At 39.7% G+C, this 18,959-nt stretch overlaps 1 protein-coding gene across 2 annotated transcripts in view; it reads left to right on the forward strand.

The window, feature by feature from the left end:
- The first annotated feature begins 11,219 nt into the window (after positions 1 to 11,219).
- LOC140906755 (desmocollin-2) overlaps positions 11,220 to 18,959 on the forward strand; it is a 38,911-nt gene continuing 31,171 nt past the window's right edge. Inside the window, exons 1-4 of one of the 2 annotated variants that reach the window (XM_073331331.2) lie at positions 11,220 to 11,766; positions 15,124 to 15,208; positions 17,995 to 18,197; positions 18,729 to 18,848. In XM_073331331.2, the coding sequence (XP_073187432.1) occupies positions 11,692 to 11,766; positions 15,124 to 15,208; positions 17,995 to 18,197; positions 18,729 to 18,848 (483 nt within the window). In that variant the 5' untranslated portion in view covers positions 11,220 to 11,691. The remainder of the gene's footprint in view (positions 11,767 to 15,123; positions 15,209 to 17,994; positions 18,198 to 18,728; positions 18,849 to 18,959) is intronic. The other variant, XM_073331330.2, reaches the window with a different exon arrangement.

The following is an 18,959-nucleotide window of genomic DNA, read 5'->3' on the forward strand; positions in this document are numbered from 1 at the left end:
TATTTAAAATGCAGGAAAACATTTTCGTGTGATGTCTCTTTAAAAAGAAATGGGGAAAGTATATTAGACCAAAAGGTTCTGGAAGGCTGAACAGACAGCTATCCTGAGAGGAAGAGAAACAGTAGTATGGCTTAAAGTGAGGTGTTTATTCTTGAGCCCTATACCTTGAGAGCAGCTAATACAAGGAAAACAGACCTTTGATATTCTGGGAATAAACATTTGTGATAGAGCAAGGAGGAGTAATACTTCAGGAACTGCCAGAGAAAAAAGGCCCTGTGAGCAGATGAGAAACTCAATGTTCATACCTAGAGAGAGGAAGTGTCTGACTGTGAAAGCCCTACTCACTGACTGAAAAAAGGGACACAAAATTAACAAGTCCGGGTCAATTTATAATTATTTTGGTATAATCTTCAGTAATTTGATATGATTATAATGAAAGTCAGTGAGGTTCATGGGATTTACAAGTCTAAATTAGAACAGAATTTGGTAATTTATATTTGAGATAGAATTAGTTTGGGGAATAGTATTTTACTGAAATACATATGAAATTGTTGTAAGAATTAGAGATAGAGTAGAGTAGAGTTAATCTACTGTGTGTATTTTAAAACAGGGACTACAATAAAAATACTGGTCCAGCTCACCTTCTACAATGTATATACTACAAGGAAGAAAACTCTGTGAATTTTCTTTTCCAGGTTACCTCCACATTTTCCTGCTAATGGAGTGGGGTTTACAGCCACACACATATATAGGGCAGAAGCAACTCACAGTTGTGTCACTCATTTCTTTAATGACTATCAACAGTAACAGCCTGCCCTTTCTACCCTCTATCTAACCTGACAAAATATTATACGCAAGACAAACAAGATAGAGTTTCAGTGTTGATGTGATGTGAATAAAGAGGTAGATTGTGCCAAACCAACCTGATCTCCTTCTTTGAGAAAGTAACAGATTTTTTAGACAAAGGAAACGCAGTGGATCTAATTTACCTAGATTTCAGTAAGGCGTTTGATACCGTGCCACATGGGGAATTATTAGTTAAACTGGAAAAGATGGGGATCAATATGAAAACTGAAAGGTGGATAAGGAAATGGTTAACAGGGAGACTACAGCGGGTCCTACTGAAAGGTGAACTGTCAGGCTGGAGGGAGGTTACCAGTGGAGTTCCTCAGGGATCAGTTTTTGGACCAATCTTTTTATTACTGACCTCAGCACAAAAAGTGGAAGTGTGCTAATAAAGTTTGCAGATGATACAAAGCTGGGAGGTATTGCCAATTTAGACCGGGATATCATACAGGAAGATTTGGATGACCTTGTAAACTGGAGTAATAGTAATAGGATGAAATTTAATAGTGAGAAGTGCAAGGTCATGCATTTAGGGATTAATAACAAGAATTTTAGTTATAAGCTGGGGACGCATCAATTAGAAGTAACGGAGGAGGAGAAGGACCCTGGAGTATTGGTTGATCACAGGATGATTATGAGCTGCCAATGTGATATGGCCATGAAAAAAGCGGTCTTGGGATGCATCAGGAGAGGTATTTCCGGTAGAGATAAGGAGGTTTTAGTAGTGTTATACAAGGCACTGGTGAGACCTCATCTGGAATACTGTGTGCAGTTCTGGTCTCCCATGTTTAAGAAGGATGAATTCAAACTGGAACAGGTACAGAGAAGGGCTACTAGGATGATCCAAGGAATGGAAAACCTTTCTTATGAAAAGAGACTCAAGGAGTTTGGCTTGTTTAGCCTAACTAAAAGAAGGTTGAGGGGAGATATGATTGCTCTCTATAAATATATCAGAGGGATAAATACTGGAGCGGGAGAGGAATTATTTAAGCTCAGTACCAATGTGGACACAAGAACACATGGATATAAACTGGTCATTGGGAAGTTTAGACTTGAAATTAGACGAAGGTTTCTAACCATCAGAGGAGTGAACTTTTGGAATAGCCTTCCAAGGGAAGCAGTGGGGACAAAAGACCTATCTGGCTTTAAGATTAAAATGGATAAATTTATGGAGGAGATGGTATGATGGGATAACATGGTTTTGGTAATTAATTGATCCTTAAATATTCATGGTAAATAGGCCCAATGGCCTGTGATGGGATGTTAGATGGGGTGGGATCTGAGTTACTACAGAAAATTCTTTTCTGGGTAGCTGGCTGGTGAATCTTGCCCATATGCTCAGAATTTAGCTGATCACCATATTTGGGGTCAGGAAGGAATTTTCCTCCAGGGCAGATTGGAAGAGGCCCTGGAGGTTTTTCGCCTTCTTCTGTAGCATGGGGCATGGGTCACTTGCTGGAGGATTCTCTGCTCCTTGAAGTCTTTAAACCACGATTTGAGGACTTCGATAGTTCAGAGATAGGTGAGAAGTTTTTCGCAGGAGTGAGTGGGTGAGATTCTGTGGCCTGCGTTGTGCAAGAGGTCGGACTAGATGATCATAATGGTCCCTTCTGACCTTAATATCTATGAATCTATAAATCTTAAGAGTAATAAATGCAGCATACGAAAGAAATGTTTAGTGAATAATACTGTCACAATTGCAATCACATCAGTCTTTCCCATATAAATTTAATGCCGAAACATATGCAAACTAAAAATTCTACCATTATGAAGTCTGTAACAGAGTCATTTGGATGAAGTTATAATTTAATTCTGCTATTTTATTCTTTTAAAAAAAATAATTATCTTTTAACAATAATTGTCTCAGAATACATGAGTAAAAAAATACATAAGTTATCACAGCACTAAATCCAGACTTTCAAGTATGATTCATTGAGCACAAAAAGTTTAAATCTCCAAGAGTCATAATACATCCAATACAGTAATAACTGAAGATTTCGTTCTTGTTAATACCATTAATTATCAGAGCCATCTTTTGTCCTTGTCTATCCATGCAGCGGCTCCTCAATTATTCTCCTTTTACACCATTCTCATGGGTGCACAGATGGCATGCAAAAAAATGAAGCATGGGGAGGCGACGAGAACACCAGAGGCAGAAATTGCACAGAGTCTGATATCTTATGCCAAGAAGTTCTTTTGAAATCTTATACGGTAGCTGTAGTGAAAGCAAAGCCAGCTTCTTCTCATCTACTAGAATGTCCATGTAAAACTTGACCAGAGAACTTGTTCCAAGTGGTAGTCAGCTTGGCAAACCTATGCTATTTCTGCTCAGAAGCAGAACTGAGTGTTTCTCACAGAGAGGAACAGGAATTCAATATGATTCTAGAGGTGCTAAAAGGCGTGCATGGTGGCCTTCATTCCTTAGGTCTAAGAAAATCAAGTATGGAACTATCAGATCTGTTGTTGGGTGAGACTGGTAGTGTCAGGATGTCAGCTTTTCTGGGCTGAGTGTGTTAGGCCCAGGCTCAAAAAGATATGTTTTTATGATGTTATTTAATCATTTATCACCATGCCTTTAATCCTCCTGTTCTTTGAATCAGGTTATTGACAAAATTGTGATGAGGCAGATTTAATATAATTTGAAGTGATAAAAATTCCCTTTCATTCTGGCTTTTGGCCTGAGCATGGCAGAGAGACTTGGCTAGTTTTGCTGGTTGATGATTTCCTTCTAACAATGGACTCATATCTTGAAGAATAAGATACATCTACATACTCAAATGAGATTATACAGTGCTATTGTCTTTCTGACACTGCTGTACGCCTTGGAAATATGGCTGATGGTGGAAGTACTCAAACAGGAAATGAAAATATTTCACCAACTTTATTTAATAAGAATCTTGGGAATCCATTGGCGAGATCATCTAACCAATACAAAAGTGCTGCACCAACAGGTCAGCAGACTCAACAATCAGATAGTGACAACTATGGTGGTTTGGTCATGTCATCAGGCTACCCTGTGGAAGAAGCAGAAGGTGTCTTAGATTAGATTCCCGCTGAGAAGAGGGAAAGAGAAGGGACTTATTATAGAAGGAACTAAAAGAATGCTGCCATCATGGAGATGAAGTAAAATGGAATTAGACAGCTGTCATAAATATAAAAGGAAGGGTAAACCCCTTTGAAATCCTTCCTGGCCAGGGGAAAGCTCCTCTCACCTGTAAAGGCTTAAGAAGCTAAAGGTAACCTCGCTGGCACCTGACCAAAATGACCAATGAGGAGACAAGATACTTTCAAAAGCTGGGAGGAGGGAGAGAAACAAAGGGTCTGTGTGTCTGTCTATATGCTGGTCTTTACCGGGGATAGACCAGGAATGGAGTCTTAGAACTTTTAGTAAGTAATCTAGCTAGGTATGTGTTAGATTATGATTTCTTTAAATGGCTGAGAAAAGAATTGTGCGGAATAGAATAACTATTTCTGTCTGTGTATCTTTTTTGTAACTTAAGGTTTTGCCTAGAGGGGTTCTCTATGTTTTTGAATCTAATTACTCTGTAAGATATCTACCATCCTGATTTTACAGGGGGGATTTCTTTATTTCTATTTACTTCTATTTTTATTAAAAGTCTTCTTGTAAAAAACTGAATGCTTTTTCATTGTTCTCAGATCCAAGGGTTTGGGTCGGTGGTCACCTATGCAAATTGGTGAGGCTTTTTATCCAACATTTCCCAGGAAAGGGGGAGTGCAAGTGTTGGGAGGATTGTTCATTGTTCTTAAGATCCAAGGGTCTGGGTCTATAGTCACCTAGGCAAATTGGTGAGGCTTTTTACCAAACCTTGTCCAGGAAGTGGGGTGCAAGGTTTTGGGAAGTATTTTGGGGGGAAGGACGCATCCAAACAGCTCTTCCCCAGTAACCAGTATTAGTTTGGTGGTGGTAGCGGCCAGTCCAAGGACAACGGGTGTAATATTTTGTACCTTGGGGAAGTTTTGACCTAAGCTGGTAAAGATAAGCTTAGGAGGTTTTTCATGCAGGTCCCCACATCTGTACCCTAGAGTTCAGAGTGGGGGAGGAACCTTGACAACAGCAATGGAAAAATTGGGTTGCCTCATGTGTCACTAGGCCCAGCAAATTCTTAATCTAAGTAAGTCATATCCAGTTGCTGATTCTTTTAAATGTGTAACTCAGCTCATATGCTTGCTACAAGACGGATGTGATGCAAGTGGCTAGAGGAAGTATTAAGGAGTTATGATGGGAATGGAATCTGTTCCAATATTTAGGGGGTCCACTCATCCTTTATCCAAAAGACTCATAATTTAGGGGTGCTTTCCAATCTCTGATTGTTTGGATTCTCAGGTGGCATTAGCAGTTAAAATTTTTTTTAAAAAAATACCCGATAAGGCAATTCCAATAATTTATTTCTGACAAAGACCATTCTGCAGTTCCTCATGCCCTTTTAGCCTCCAGATTGGATTATAACAATGTCGTGTACATAGGCTACCTTTGACAACTGCTCAGAGGCTACAACTAGTACAGAATAAAGTTCTCATCTGTTTGATGAAGAGAGCTATAGCAAATTAATTTCTGGATAGAACTGACTTTCTGTTTACTTCCAGGTCATATACATCTGTAAAGCCCTAAATAGTGAGGTGCTGTCTACCTGAAAAATTGTCTCTCTACTGTATCTGCCACAAGTCAGCAGGGGAACTTCTGGTTTCTAGGAATGGGGACAGAGATTTCCAGATGAGGGTCCTTCACTCTTGTATTCACTTCTCCCACTAGTCTAGTAGATTCCAAGTCAGCTGGCTTTCAAAGCATGGTGTAAGATCCATCCATCTTTTTTCTCAGGTTTTGCCTGAAAGGAGCATTTTTGGAGGTAGTATATTGTTCAGTAATGAATAAGGTTCTTCCAGCATTGAAACTGTTGAACAATTTCCACACTGTATGCTATATTCTTCAAGCAATTCAAATATTGTACAGAACCCAGAGTCATGTTATAAAGAATGGGTTTCAAATACTGGAAATAAAATAATTTTGATAATAAAGATGTATTCCTTTAAAATACATCTTCTTTAGTTGTTTTAAGTTCTGAAAATATGTATTTTAAATTGTATTGGTAAAAAGACTCAGAGACTTTAAGGCCAGAAGGGTCAATCATGATAATTTAATTTGACCTCCTGCACATTGCAGGCCATAGACTCTCACTCACCCACTACTGTAACAGACACATAACCTCTGTCTGAGTTACTGAAGTCCTTAAATCATGATTTAGACTTCAAGTTACAGAGAAACCACCATTTACACTCATTTAAACCTGCAAGTGACATTATCTATTACTTGAATGACTAGGCACAATGAAGCATGCATCTGTAATGATCTCATAATTCAAAGAGGTTGGGTGAAAATCAGGTTTTGCCATGACAAAAAGTATATTAATGCCTGACATAATACACCTTTTGTCTTGGCAGATGGTGATTTTCATATGAAAATGTTGATTAAATCACTAGGTAAAAACAAGAAAAGCTAGTTAAAGTATTCTTGGGTGTATCATTTTATTTAGGGAAGAGACTGATAAAACTTCTAAAAAAATTATTAAACAAAAACTTTTTAATGAGAATAATTTTAGACATTTAGACAATTAGACATTTTATTTAGACTTTCTGGATGTTTTAGGTGGTTTCTTATGACAAAAAGAAAACATACTGTAAAAGCCATATTCTGCAGTCTTACACAGTCCAAATGTCAACTGGGAATGAGTAAAGTCTGAAGGATTTAAACATTTTTTTAATAGTTATTCTCACAATTAAGACAAGCTGCATATCATTCCCTCTGATGGATTACTAAAGGCAGAGTTTGAAGAGTTATTAGTTTCTTAGGGACAGTCTCATTTATTTATTATATACCCTTCAGAACTGAGTGCGTGATCTAAATTAATAACATTCACCACATTAGACTCCCCTCAACACAAAGAACAGTTCATAGTCTAATGCTTGGCAAAAGTATGTCTTGACCCATATTTTGAAGTTCACTAAATATAGCCTCTGGTGGACCACCAAGGGAATGAGTTTCAGAGCCCATAATGTGGACTGAAAACATTCTGATCTAGATTCTTGGCTACTGCAGTTAAGGAGCACACAGTGCCACTCAGAAGGGAAGATGCAAAGGTGGTCTCTGGGACCCCCACTCCAATTCTTGGTTTGTGGTGTGTTGCTCTGACATTCCTAAGTAACTTCAAACTGCCAGAACACTTGGAATTAGATTATATTCCCAGGGGCCCATGGATCAATTAGTAATCAGTGAAGCAAATGCCACATCCCTTTTTCCAAGACCACACATTTATGCCACCAGTAGGGAGGAGGTGGTATTGGAGTTGCAACACTGTTTTATACCACTGGAGGATCCACCTCGCACTAAAGTGATCCTCTTGGGCCCCTTTGAAGGGGCTCCATGCTCAGAATAGTGTGGTACAAAGTGCCAAACTTTACCCCAATTTATGGGCCCCTGCCACTAGGCCTCAAAAGTACGCATCTAGGGACTTTCAACATAAGTGTACAATTGATTGAAGCCATTACAATGACTCACAGGAAGAGAGACTGTCCCTATAGTAGCCCGAGTATAAATTATATAGGGTTTTATTGGTTAAAAACCAACACCTTGAAGTGCATGCAGAAGCTGATGGAAAACTCATGTAATGAATGGGACATGGGTTTACTGTAATCACATTAACCACGTGAGTCACCACATTTTTAACTACCTGAGGCTTCAGAATGGTCTTCAACAGTAGCCATATTGTGGTACTTCTTCCTGTAGCTGAAAAAGACATGAATGATTGTAGTAAGTTCTACCTGAACACAGAAAGGCAGATGTTCTGAATTTTCCTATTGCTCTGCAGTTGGAATTGTCATTGATGTTAATGAAAGTTTTGCAAAACTCTATAGTGACTCTAAGTGAACTAACACAATTACTCTTCTATTGCCATAATTTTTAGTACATGCTTTCGATTACAGTTTGCAAGACAAGAAATATCTTAAAATGGTATTAAAACTGTAGTTAATGAAATTTTATTCTAAACTATTGCCCAAACTTAGTGGTTTTAGTTTATTTTAATACAAGTGTCATATCTGAATTTTTGTTTTGATGACAAAGTAAACACATACCAGAACAATTCCACTTTTGGACTACTTACTACAGTGATTAGTAAAAGACATTTGAGGAAGTTGTTGTTTGTTTCTTCTAATTTTCTTTAAGAACGTAATGAAAATATACATTAATCCATATATACACTCAAACAAATTCTATAAATCTATTATTGAATCTAAACTTAAGGGTACACCTTAAACAACTGTTTTGTTTTCAGGATACTGTTGCTGTAGGATACACCTGGTATAATAATTCTTTCTTTCTTTCTTTCTTTCTTTCTTTCTTTCTTTCTTTCTTTCTTTCTTTCTTTCTTTCTTTCTTTCTTTCTTTCTTTCTTTCTTTCTTTCTTTCTTTCTATTCAAACATCAAGGAATATGTTTTCAGTGAAGGGATGCATCACAACCTTCTTAAAGCTTTTGTAGAAACTGGAATGGGCAGATTTTTGGTTGGGGGGAGAATGAGGAGGCGAAAACTGAATAAAATGTAGTAAGAGAAGCAGGCTCCACCTTAGAGGAAAGAAATAGGGGACAGGCAGCAAGCAGAAGTTTAAAATGTGTGAGAAGAACCATGGATGAATTAAAGAGAAGTGAAAGTGAGCAGATGAAATAAAAATAAAAGAAAAGAAGAATCCATTAGAGCCAGGAATAAATTGAGATTATATCCACCTGTAGATATAAATGAGCTCCTAGTTACCTCATGTAGTGCTGAGCATATGAAGGGCATGGTTAATCTGTTTGTGAAATATGAAAATATTTTTCTTCACCAACCCCAATGGAATTTTCGGTTTAAAATTTTTATCTGAGTCCAGTTGGCAAATAGATTTTGGAACAATGAAACAGACCTATTACTTTGCTGGCTCCCAGGAATACTGGCCTGCCAGGAGAAAGCAACCACCAGAAGCCCATAATGATCTGTAGAAATGGAGACCAGTAAAAGTAGTACAATGAAGTATACTGGGATTTCAATTAGGGGAGTATATTCTTATCTTAAAGACAGTACTTTGTTAGCTTTGGTGAAGGGTAAATACATTCAGAGTACAATTCTACAAGAACTGAAATATTTATGTAAATGTGATATGAGGGTTCAGGTTTTTAGCCACTCCTTCAGAATAAGGAGTTTGAATCACCCAACTCTTAACTATACCGCGATGAATTTCTCCAGGTAAATATGCTGACACATAACTAAGGATTCAAAAGGGCAAAAACTTATTGTTGAGCATAATGCTTACTAATATGAGCAGTCTGATTCACTTGGAGCATTATATTTGAAAATGTGTCATAAGTGGGTCCAAATTGTAGCCATAACCTGGCATTTTACCATGTCTGCAATTCTTTTTGAAATGAATTAAAGTTGTGTAATTTTGATGGTAGGCCATGACCCATTAATATTTTGAAGATTAGCATGGTACTGTAACTCATTCTAATATAATTACTATGGGACAATTGTGATTTTGCCACAAGCCCTACATATGGGGCAACACACAGCTATGTGCCCCAGGAGCTGACACAATCTGTTTCCCTGCTCCAGGGGGTATGTAACCTGTGGCAGCCCTATACCCAGTGCAGTACATACTCCCTGGTGTAATGTGTTGGCTAGTGCAGGGGGATGGAGTATTCCCTGTTCCTGGTCATCCACTCTCCATCCAAATTCACATATTATGAGGCATGCAATGGTCCCAAGAAAGCAACTCGTCTCTCCATGCTGCCATTCACAGTATGGATAGATGGCACAGAACAGTAAAGAGAGCTTGATGCCACCATGGGAACTGGCAGGGTGTGTTTATTAAGCAAAAAGGGGGAAAGCTCCCAGTTCCCAAATGTTAACACCCGAATTCCAGTTTCCCGGCGCAAATATCTGACAGAAAATATTTCATTAGCAATATAATTAAATACAGAAAAATCAGTAATGAAAATGTATGGTACAGATGACTTCTTTCCTGCTAAGGGGCGTATTCTACAAGCCTGTGCAGAAATCCCATACGTCAGACTTATAATGTACAAGGTGAGGGATAATCAGGGCTTTAACTGAAAGGACAAACTGGAAGCAAAGTAGAGTGAAAGATGGTTAGGCTTGGTCTACACCAGGCACTTATGTCGAAATAACTACATCACTTGGGGTGTGGAAAATCCACACCCTTGAGCGACGTAGTTAGCAACCCAACCCCTGGTGTAGACAGTGGTATGTCAACAGGAGAAATTCTTCTGTAGGCGTAGGTAGCATCTTCACCAAGTGTCACAGCAGTGCAGTAAATGCAGACAAGCCCCTAGGTTCAACAGGACACTACCATGTTAAAAAAATTTTAGTGAACTTTTTTCAATTAATTTATACCCAGTAGCTCTTTAGAAGATAAATGGAATGTATTTAAAAATAATAATTTACTTTTCACTATTTAAGTAGTTTGTTTACTTTTTGTACCTCACTCAGGACAACAAAATAAAAAACTCATCTTCACCTTTGTTTCTGTTCAGGTTCGTTTTCTGTTTTACACTGCAATATTCAGTTTGTGGGGGGAATTTTTTTTTTAAACCACTGTCCATTTGAATATTTAAAACCATCACAGAATACTCAGCAATGCCAACTGTTGCTTTTTCTTCACACCTCAGGCTCTGTGAGCTGTAGCTCACAAAAGCATATGCTCAAATCAATTGGTTAGTCTCTAAGGTGCCACAAGTACTCCTTTTCTTTTTGCGAATACAGACTAACAGGGCTGCTCCTCTGAAACCTGTAATTAAGTGAGAATCTTAAGTTTGTATGTTTGTTTTTTAAAGAGAAAAACAAATCCCGACAGCTCGGTTGCTTGAAAATGTGAACTCTAAATGAAATAAAAATCAGAAGCTCCCCCCCCCCAAAAAAACCCACAAACGTTTTTTTTTTAAAAAAAAAAAATCTCATCATTTTAAAGCTCGCCTTGTGACTTGCGAGGCTTGCTGCGGGAGGTTTGGGGCTGACAACAGCGGCTCAAGCGCTGATCTGCGAACGCCCCCAGGCTTTTCTCTGCAGCGCAGTTGCGGACTTTGTCAACTTCACCAAGCTCACCTGCGAAGCCGCTTCGCACATCCCCGCCTCTCCTTCCCCTCGCAACTAACCCGGAGCCCCCGGCCCCCGCCTTCTCGGCTCCGGCTGCCCACTCGGGCGCCGCCCTTGCCTGCTCCGCAGCGTGCCCGGGGCGGATTTAACTCGCTCTCTAGGGAAATGAATCCAGGGGGCCCCAGCTGGGCAGGGGAAGGCGGAAGGGCGCTGCCAGCGGGGAGGTCGGCGGCCCAAGGGCGCCGCCGCCGCCGAGACTGCCCCCAGCCAGGGGGGCGGAAGCCGCAGCCGCCCAGGCAAGCGGGGCTCAGGTGTGGCTGGCGCCGCCCTCTTCGTGCGCCGCTACACCCAGCGCCGGGGCAGGGCGGGTTCCCCGGCGGGCGGAGGAGGGGAAGCAGCGCCTGGCCCGACCTGGCCGGCGGAGGAAGGGGGCTGGCCGAGAAGGGAGTTTCCTGGCCCAGGCGAGGAGCGGAGCAAACAACTCAAGTCCTTGCGAGGAGCCGCACGGCGCGTCTGCCGCTGCGCCTCGCCCCCCCCCCCTGCCCCGAAGGAAAAGAGGGAAAAGAAAGTAGCCACCTCCTGCCGCCGCCGCCGCCTTCCCGCTCGCCACCGCACCGGCAGCAGCCTTGCCCCCTGCTCCTTCGCGGGCGCCCTCAGCCAGCGCCTCCGCCGCCCCCAGCCGCCCGGAGATGGCCCCCGCCGCAGCCCGCCCGGGGGGCTCGCTCTGCAGAACCGCCTGTCGCCAGCTCCTCTTCGGCCTCTTGGTGAGTGTGGCCAGCGCTGCGCTCCCCACCCCACCGGGGGCGCCGAGCAGCGCCGCGCCTCTTACCCCGGTCCCGCGGTGTGTTCTGCGGGCTGGTCCCCGCCGCCGCCCGGAAGACCTTGGCGCCATCCGCGCAGGATACCGGCCGTAGTCGTTACCGGCAAGGTTTTGGCGAGACTGTCAGCGGCGGCGCGGGGACAGCTGTTGTCTGTGCCAGGGCTAGGTCGGTGGGAGTCGCGCGCGTTCGGAGTAGGTTGTCCCCAGCAGTGGGTTGATTTGGTTTGTCTAGATCAGTCGGAGCAGCCCCTTATTTCTAGATAGAAGAAACCAAACGTAGTGGGCGTTAGTGAAATGTTAAGACAGTGTGGTGTGCCTGCTGATTAGTGAATAAGTTTCACTGGGGGAAAAAAAAAGTGCATCTAAGTCAAAGTTTCAAAGTCTAGATTCAGAGAGAATCATTTTTCTCCCTCTTCTTCTTCTTCTTCTTTTTTTTTTTAAATCTTTCCCGAAATTTATTTCAACCTTCTTGGGTCCCAGTTGTCAGTGAAGGCTTGTTGAAGTTCATTCCTGGCTTCTCTCTTTTTAAAAATTTTTTTAGGTTGGGCTTAATAACTGTTTCCCCCTTTACATTAACTTTTTTAAATTAAAGTGTCTGGAGGCACCATTCCATGCCCTGGAAGGAATATCATGTTGTATGGTGAAAAGTATATGTGCTTTTGTGGTATGGAATCCTTCAGTACATGAACTTCAGAAAGGGAAGACTAGATGAGTCAGAAAAATTAAATTGACTTTGGTGCTTTGTCACCTGCACTTATAGATCTGTTTAGTCCTACTGCCCAAAATGGTGCTTAGGTGTTTTTTGGGGTTTTTTTTAAGTGGTGTTCCTTGATTAGGGCTGTCAGACTAGACATGCTTTGAGCAGGGGATTGGACTAGATGCCCTACTGAGGTCTCTTTCAACCCTAATATTCTATATTCTACTGGTTATTACAGCAGTAAAGGATAATCATTAATACAGATATGTATTATTAGTCAATAAATCAGGTATGAAAAGGAAAGAGTCTTTATGTCTATATGCTGTATTTCTAAAAATCAAATTCAGTTGTTCATCTGAAGCCAAATCATGCTCACACAAGTACTCCTATTTACTTCAAAGGGTCTATGCATTGGAGGGTGAACGGCTTTTGGCCCATTTAAATGTATTTATTTATACCCATATATAATTATCAGCCCTGACCAATTCTATTTGCCTTCAGGAAAAAAACCTCTTTTTTTAATGGGTGAGTAAAGTAACGTTAGCTTGGCCACCCCCAACTCCCCACTATCATAATCAGACTAAAGAATAGTTTAGTAGATTGTCCCTGCATAAGTAAATTTTCAATACTATTGCCAGGCTAAATTGATTATTTTTATATGTAATGCACTCAGTCTTGGATTGTGTCTGGGCATGTAAATTTTCGTGAGAATTTTCCATTTACTTACTCTTACTGTAATCTCAATGAATGGAGGGGGGAAAAGCCATGCTAATCGTACTTTACTCACCAATCCAATTAAAGAAAGCAAAATTCCCCTGCCTTCTCTTGCACTTCCCACAACCCCCGCAACAAACAAACAAAACTCAACATAACAAACACTCCTTATATAATGCAAGTTTAGGCATCTGTGTCAAATGTACACTCGGAGCATATTGAACCCTTTTATATGTACCAACAGGTCTATTCTTATCTTGTCTCTGTATATATTACTTCCATAACCCTTCATGTTAGTATCAGACTAAACTCATTGGTTAATGAAATTTTGAAATTACATTTCATTGACCTAGAAAAACTCCTAAACTATGCTTGATTATGTTGTATATTATTTTTACTTAAAACAATTTTTTTTGTCCCCAGAGGGGGGAGAGGGAAGTTTTGTAAGGATTAATTACTATTACAAATAGCCCAAATGTTAGCTGGGAAATGAATAGTGACATTAGTTATATGGTTGAGATTCATGAAAGGATGTTAACAACAGAAATAATTAAAATATCATATATGCATCAGTAAAAGATACTTTTCCTATTTAAATTATCTTAAATGCTGTGGTTATCCAGAGTGTTTCAAAATTAATCAGTTTGAAATTCTAGCCAATCATGATTTTAAGACTGCTTGCTTTCTAAAGAATTAAAAATGTACGAGCTAATTTTCACAGGAAAAGCAACTCCTTTCACTTTTCAATTTGCTGTTCTCTCCTTTTTTTTTTTTTTTTAATAGTACCTTCAATATACGGCTAAAAGCTTTCACAAAATAAGGTGTCTCATCTGTTGTTGACTATTAAATTTGTTGTTTTTTTCCTATAAATTGTTCGTTGAGAGGTACTCCCATTCTGTGTGTGCATGTGCACAAAAACCCCTTCTTGATTTTCTATATTCCATACTTTGAGTGGCTCTAACTTTAGATTAGAATATAAATTCATTGAATAAAACCTTGGATAGACACATGGTCTGAGCTCAGGCTGGGAACTAGGAGCCACTCTACGCCTCCACTTCATTTTATAAAATGTGGTGGTTATTTACCAGCTATAGATGGGTGTTCTGAAGTTTGAAGCCCCAATTCTGTAATACGATATATGTAAGTTGACAGACCTCTGCCCATATTTTAATCAGATACAATTGAAGGATTTGGGGCTTAAGTAGTTTGTTAGTAAAGCACTTTTGAAGATACAAATTAATATGTATTTTGCCAAGTATTATGACATAAATAAAATATTTGTTCCTTTAAACAGTACAAATCAATGCAACCATATGGAAATAAACTTCATGAATTGTTGAGTCTTAATTCTTAGCACATTTCATCCATGGAGCCCAAAGTACTCTTTAAAGGAAGATACATTTTTATTTTCCCACTTCAAAATGTGGTAAAGTGGGAGGCTGAGTGTAATCCTGACCCTGTTGAAGTCAATAGGAGTTCTGCCATTGATGTCGATGGGCCTAGCATTTCAATCACAGGTTAAATGTCTTTGCCGAAGTCACACAAGTCATAGCGAGAGTCAAGATCAGAATCTGCATCTTCTGAGATCTAACCCTGTACATTATGCCACAGTGCTTTCCTGTAATTTGTAATAAATGATACTTTCTAGGTTGTTTCACTGGACTGTTTAAAAAACAAAACAAAAAACCTCCCTTTATGTCTCAGTATTCACGTAAATTGAAATCAGTCACCAAAATATGTAATACGCATTTCAACTCTATATGTTTGGTGTTTTTTAACATGACTAAAAATCTAGCTACTATATACTTTTTATGCCATGATTTCAAACAATGTTTAAAAATAATTTCACAGCAAGGGTGACTATTCTTTCTCGTTTTCTTTCCTTTTTAGGTATTGAGTTTATTTTGTGAAGCTTGCAAGAAAGTCACTTTTAATGTTCCTTCTAAATTAGAGGCTGGAACACTAGTTGGCAGAGGTGAGAAGCTTCAAGATGCCCTTCAAAACTCTACATCATCATTTCACCACTTCTGTAACTGCTTTTACAATGAAGGGGAGATACTGATTTATTTTGTAATACAATTTATTGCAGTTGGGACAACACCTAGTTAGTTAAATTCAGCTGCATATTGGATTAGCCTTTTACTGAAGGATTTGCTGTGTTCTGTTATACATTTTAACGCTGCTTATTGGCAGTGTGTGCACATTTTGATTCTTGTTATAACCAATTACTAGCAGATTGATTGATTCAAGGCAGAAGTTTTGGCCAGCATTTTCAAACTTAGATACCTAAAGATAGTATCTAAATATGTGGTCTAATCCTTGCAAGTGCTGAACGCTCACAGCTTACATAGAAGGGATACGTTTTCTATAGCTAGGGCCCTACCAAATTCACGGCCATAAAAAACATGTCACAGACTGCGAAATCTGGTCTTGCCCCGTGAAATCTGGTCTTTTATGTGCTTTTACCCTATACTGTACAGATTTCATGGAGGAGACCAGTGTTCCTCAAATTGGGGGTCCTGACCTAAAATGGAGTTGCAGGGGGGTCATAGTATTGTCTCCCTTACTTCTGTGCTGTCTTCAGAGCTGGGCAGCTGGAGAGAGGTGGCTGCTGACCAAGGGCCCAGCTCTGCAGGCAGCAGCACACAAGTAAGGGTGGCAATACCATACCATGCCATTCTTTCTTCTGCGCTGCTGCTGGCAGCGGCTCTGCCTTCAGAGCTGGACTCCTGAACAGCAACCACCACTCTCCAGTCGTCCCTCTCTGCAGGCAGCGCCGCCGCCAGCAGCAGTGCAGAAGTAAGGATAGCAGTACCGCAACCCCTCCCCCTCAGCCCTACAATAACCTTGAGACACCCCCTCACACACACACACTCTCTCTCCTTTTTGGGTCAGGCCCCTACAATTACAACACCATGAAATTTCAGATTTAAATAGATGAAATCATGAAAATTTATGACTTTTAAAATCCTATGACAGTGAAATTGACCAAAATGAACTGTGAATTTGGTAGAGCCCTATAGTATTTAACTTGGGTTGTTTTTAAAAAAACAACCAAAAACAGATTTTTCCTGTGTCACTGACATATAAGCAGTGAAATCACATATGGCCAAATCCTCAGCTGTGGCTATGAAGTACTTAGTGCAGTATTCAGGAGAGAAGTTCCTCAATCCTTGGGCTGTTCTGGACTGGGTTGAGCAGCCCACGTTTGAGCAATTTGATGGGGATTAGGGAAGCCCAGACAACACCCTCTTTTTCCAGATTAGTCTCCTGTGGCAGCATCTGGGAAGGGTGTGATGTAGGAGTTACTACAGATGCTCTGTGCCACCTAAGGATCTTCCTACACAATGGAGATCCTCTGAGAGCTGAATCTGAGGCTGTCTTATACCAGTATTGGCACAGTTTTGGAGCATGGTCCAGGGTAGTGGCACTAGTCTCTACTGAAGGAACAGTAGATTTTTATCCCATCACAGTCTGAGAGTTTATTAATCAAGACTACCTTTAAAATGAGGGTGAATAAAAAGGACATCCAATGGAGAAGCTAACCTTAATGTCAGTTTTTTATAATGAAAATCTATGCAGCTGATCATTGTGTATTTTGTTTGAGGGAGGTGGGTATGTATCTTATTTTAATTTGAATGAATATGAAAGTAATTCATTTAATTTCACTTTATTGAAGAAGAATATTTCAAAAAGTTTTAACCATACAGGAAGAATGGAAGAATTTTATACAATGCATCTATTTGTTTGTCTGCAAACATTTATCCATGCCATTGTAGCCTGAATGCTGTTCCTTAACATTTTATTGAGAAAGGATGCCTTTTTTGTTGTAATACAACTGGTGACTCATAGCACAATAGTAAAATAAGCAAGGATTTCCCCCACAATTGCCAAGTTCTGTATGATTTTAATATCCTACAGGATATAACAATACACTGAGCTGTTCAGTACTAGGAATAATGCTGATTTACCTTGCCTCAGAAGTAGAATTCATATTCAAGTGCTCACTTATGGGAAAGCCGTGCCATAAGCAGACCATTCTTTGAAGAAAAATTCCATGGTGTCTTGAATGCTGACCAATAAGGGGTGATATTTGCTGAAATGCTCTATAATAATGTTTGAACATTCAACAGTAAGGCAGGCTGTTTTTAAGAAGAGAAAGGAACACTGTCAAATTACCCCCTCAGTGGTTATACTTAGGAAACACTGATATGGAATCTGTTTTAATGAATAAGTTTGTCTGCCATCATCTGCCCATACTGGAAAAAAATCTTGGTCCTGTTGAAGTGTGTCAGAATCTTGCCGGTGACTTCAAAACAGTCGGTGAAATCTTTTCTCCATTGTAGCAGAATTATTTATGTACATGGGTGATGGCACTCTTTTAGGAAAGGTAAGCACTTTGCGGGGCAAAAAATACACAAGAAGAATTATGACTTTGGGAAATATTAGTCACCAAATTAAACTTGTTTTTGCCCCCATTCTGACAGTGCCTGTGTAAAGTACTCACTATGGCCAAGTATCCTTTGGCAAATGGCCTAATGTGCTGAATGAATGGATGGATGTGCAACATGAATGTAAACTTGTTCAGAAGCTGGGCTCTATATTCTGAAATAAAAGTAGTCTGATCTTCAGAGGTGCTAAGGACATTGACTTGAAATCAGGCCACTTTTACATAGGTGCATAAATATAAACCAAACTTTAGGCATGTAAGTTTAAAAGCGTTTGTCTTGTGAGAGAATCTTTGAAATTTCTTTCTTACAGTAAATCTGAGAGAGTGCCTTAAGTCTGCAGAACATATCAGTTCAAGCGATCCTGACTTTAGAATTCTAGAAGATGGTTCTGTGTATACAACAAATATCATTTCTTTATCTTCTGAAGAAAAGACTTTTACCATATTACTCAAGAACATTCAAAGACAGGAAGAAAAGAAGATACATGTCAATTTGCTAGTTCATCAAGAAAAGGTAGGCTCATAATTGCTACAGACATTTTACTTTTTATTTTTGGAAACTGTCTTTTTACAGTTTGGCATTGTATAAAAGTTGTTTATAACTCTTAAAATGATCAGGCATAGCTATTGTATAGTAGATTGTGTACTTCTAATTTAGCAATACCTAATAAGGTGCATAGGTTTTAAATTTTCAGGACTCCTTGAGCTGGCAAAGCCTGGAAATTATGACCTTCATCAAGGGCATTAAGATTTTTATAAAAGCAAATTTTAAGCAATTAAAAAACTTCATGAGCACTGTATATTGATAGGAAGTATTAAAATGAGTGTTGCACAGGGCTGAAGAATTCTCAAGACACCAGGATTAAATAGAATGGTGAAAAAGAGGATTTAAAAGAGCAAAAACTGGTCCTTAAGATTTGGAGGGAGTTCTGAAAAATCTGTGAGGGGGGAAAAATGAGGGGAAGCAAACAAACAAGAATATAAACCTTAAGAAATTATGGGTTGATCTTCTATTTAATGAATTGTTTTGGTCTTCTAAATGCAGACACATAAGACAAGACATACTAGAGATACAGTCCTCAGGCGAACCAAAAGAAGGTGGGCTCCTATCCCATCCTCTATGATGGAGAACTCTCTTGGACCTTTTCCAATGCAAATTCAACAGGTACATTATAAAAATAGCTGGTGTATAAAATGTAAGTTACTTTCCTATCTGACCAGTACAAAATACTGTAAGCCATTGCCTTTGGATTCAAATGGCTTCTTAGCAAAAAAG

This window comes from Lepidochelys kempii, chromosome 2 (assembly GCF_965140285.1).
Source record: "Lepidochelys kempii isolate rLepKem1 chromosome 2, rLepKem1.hap1, whole genome shotgun sequence".
In the NCBI taxonomy this organism is placed as follows: Eukaryota; Metazoa; Chordata; order Testudines; family Cheloniidae; genus Lepidochelys; species Lepidochelys kempii.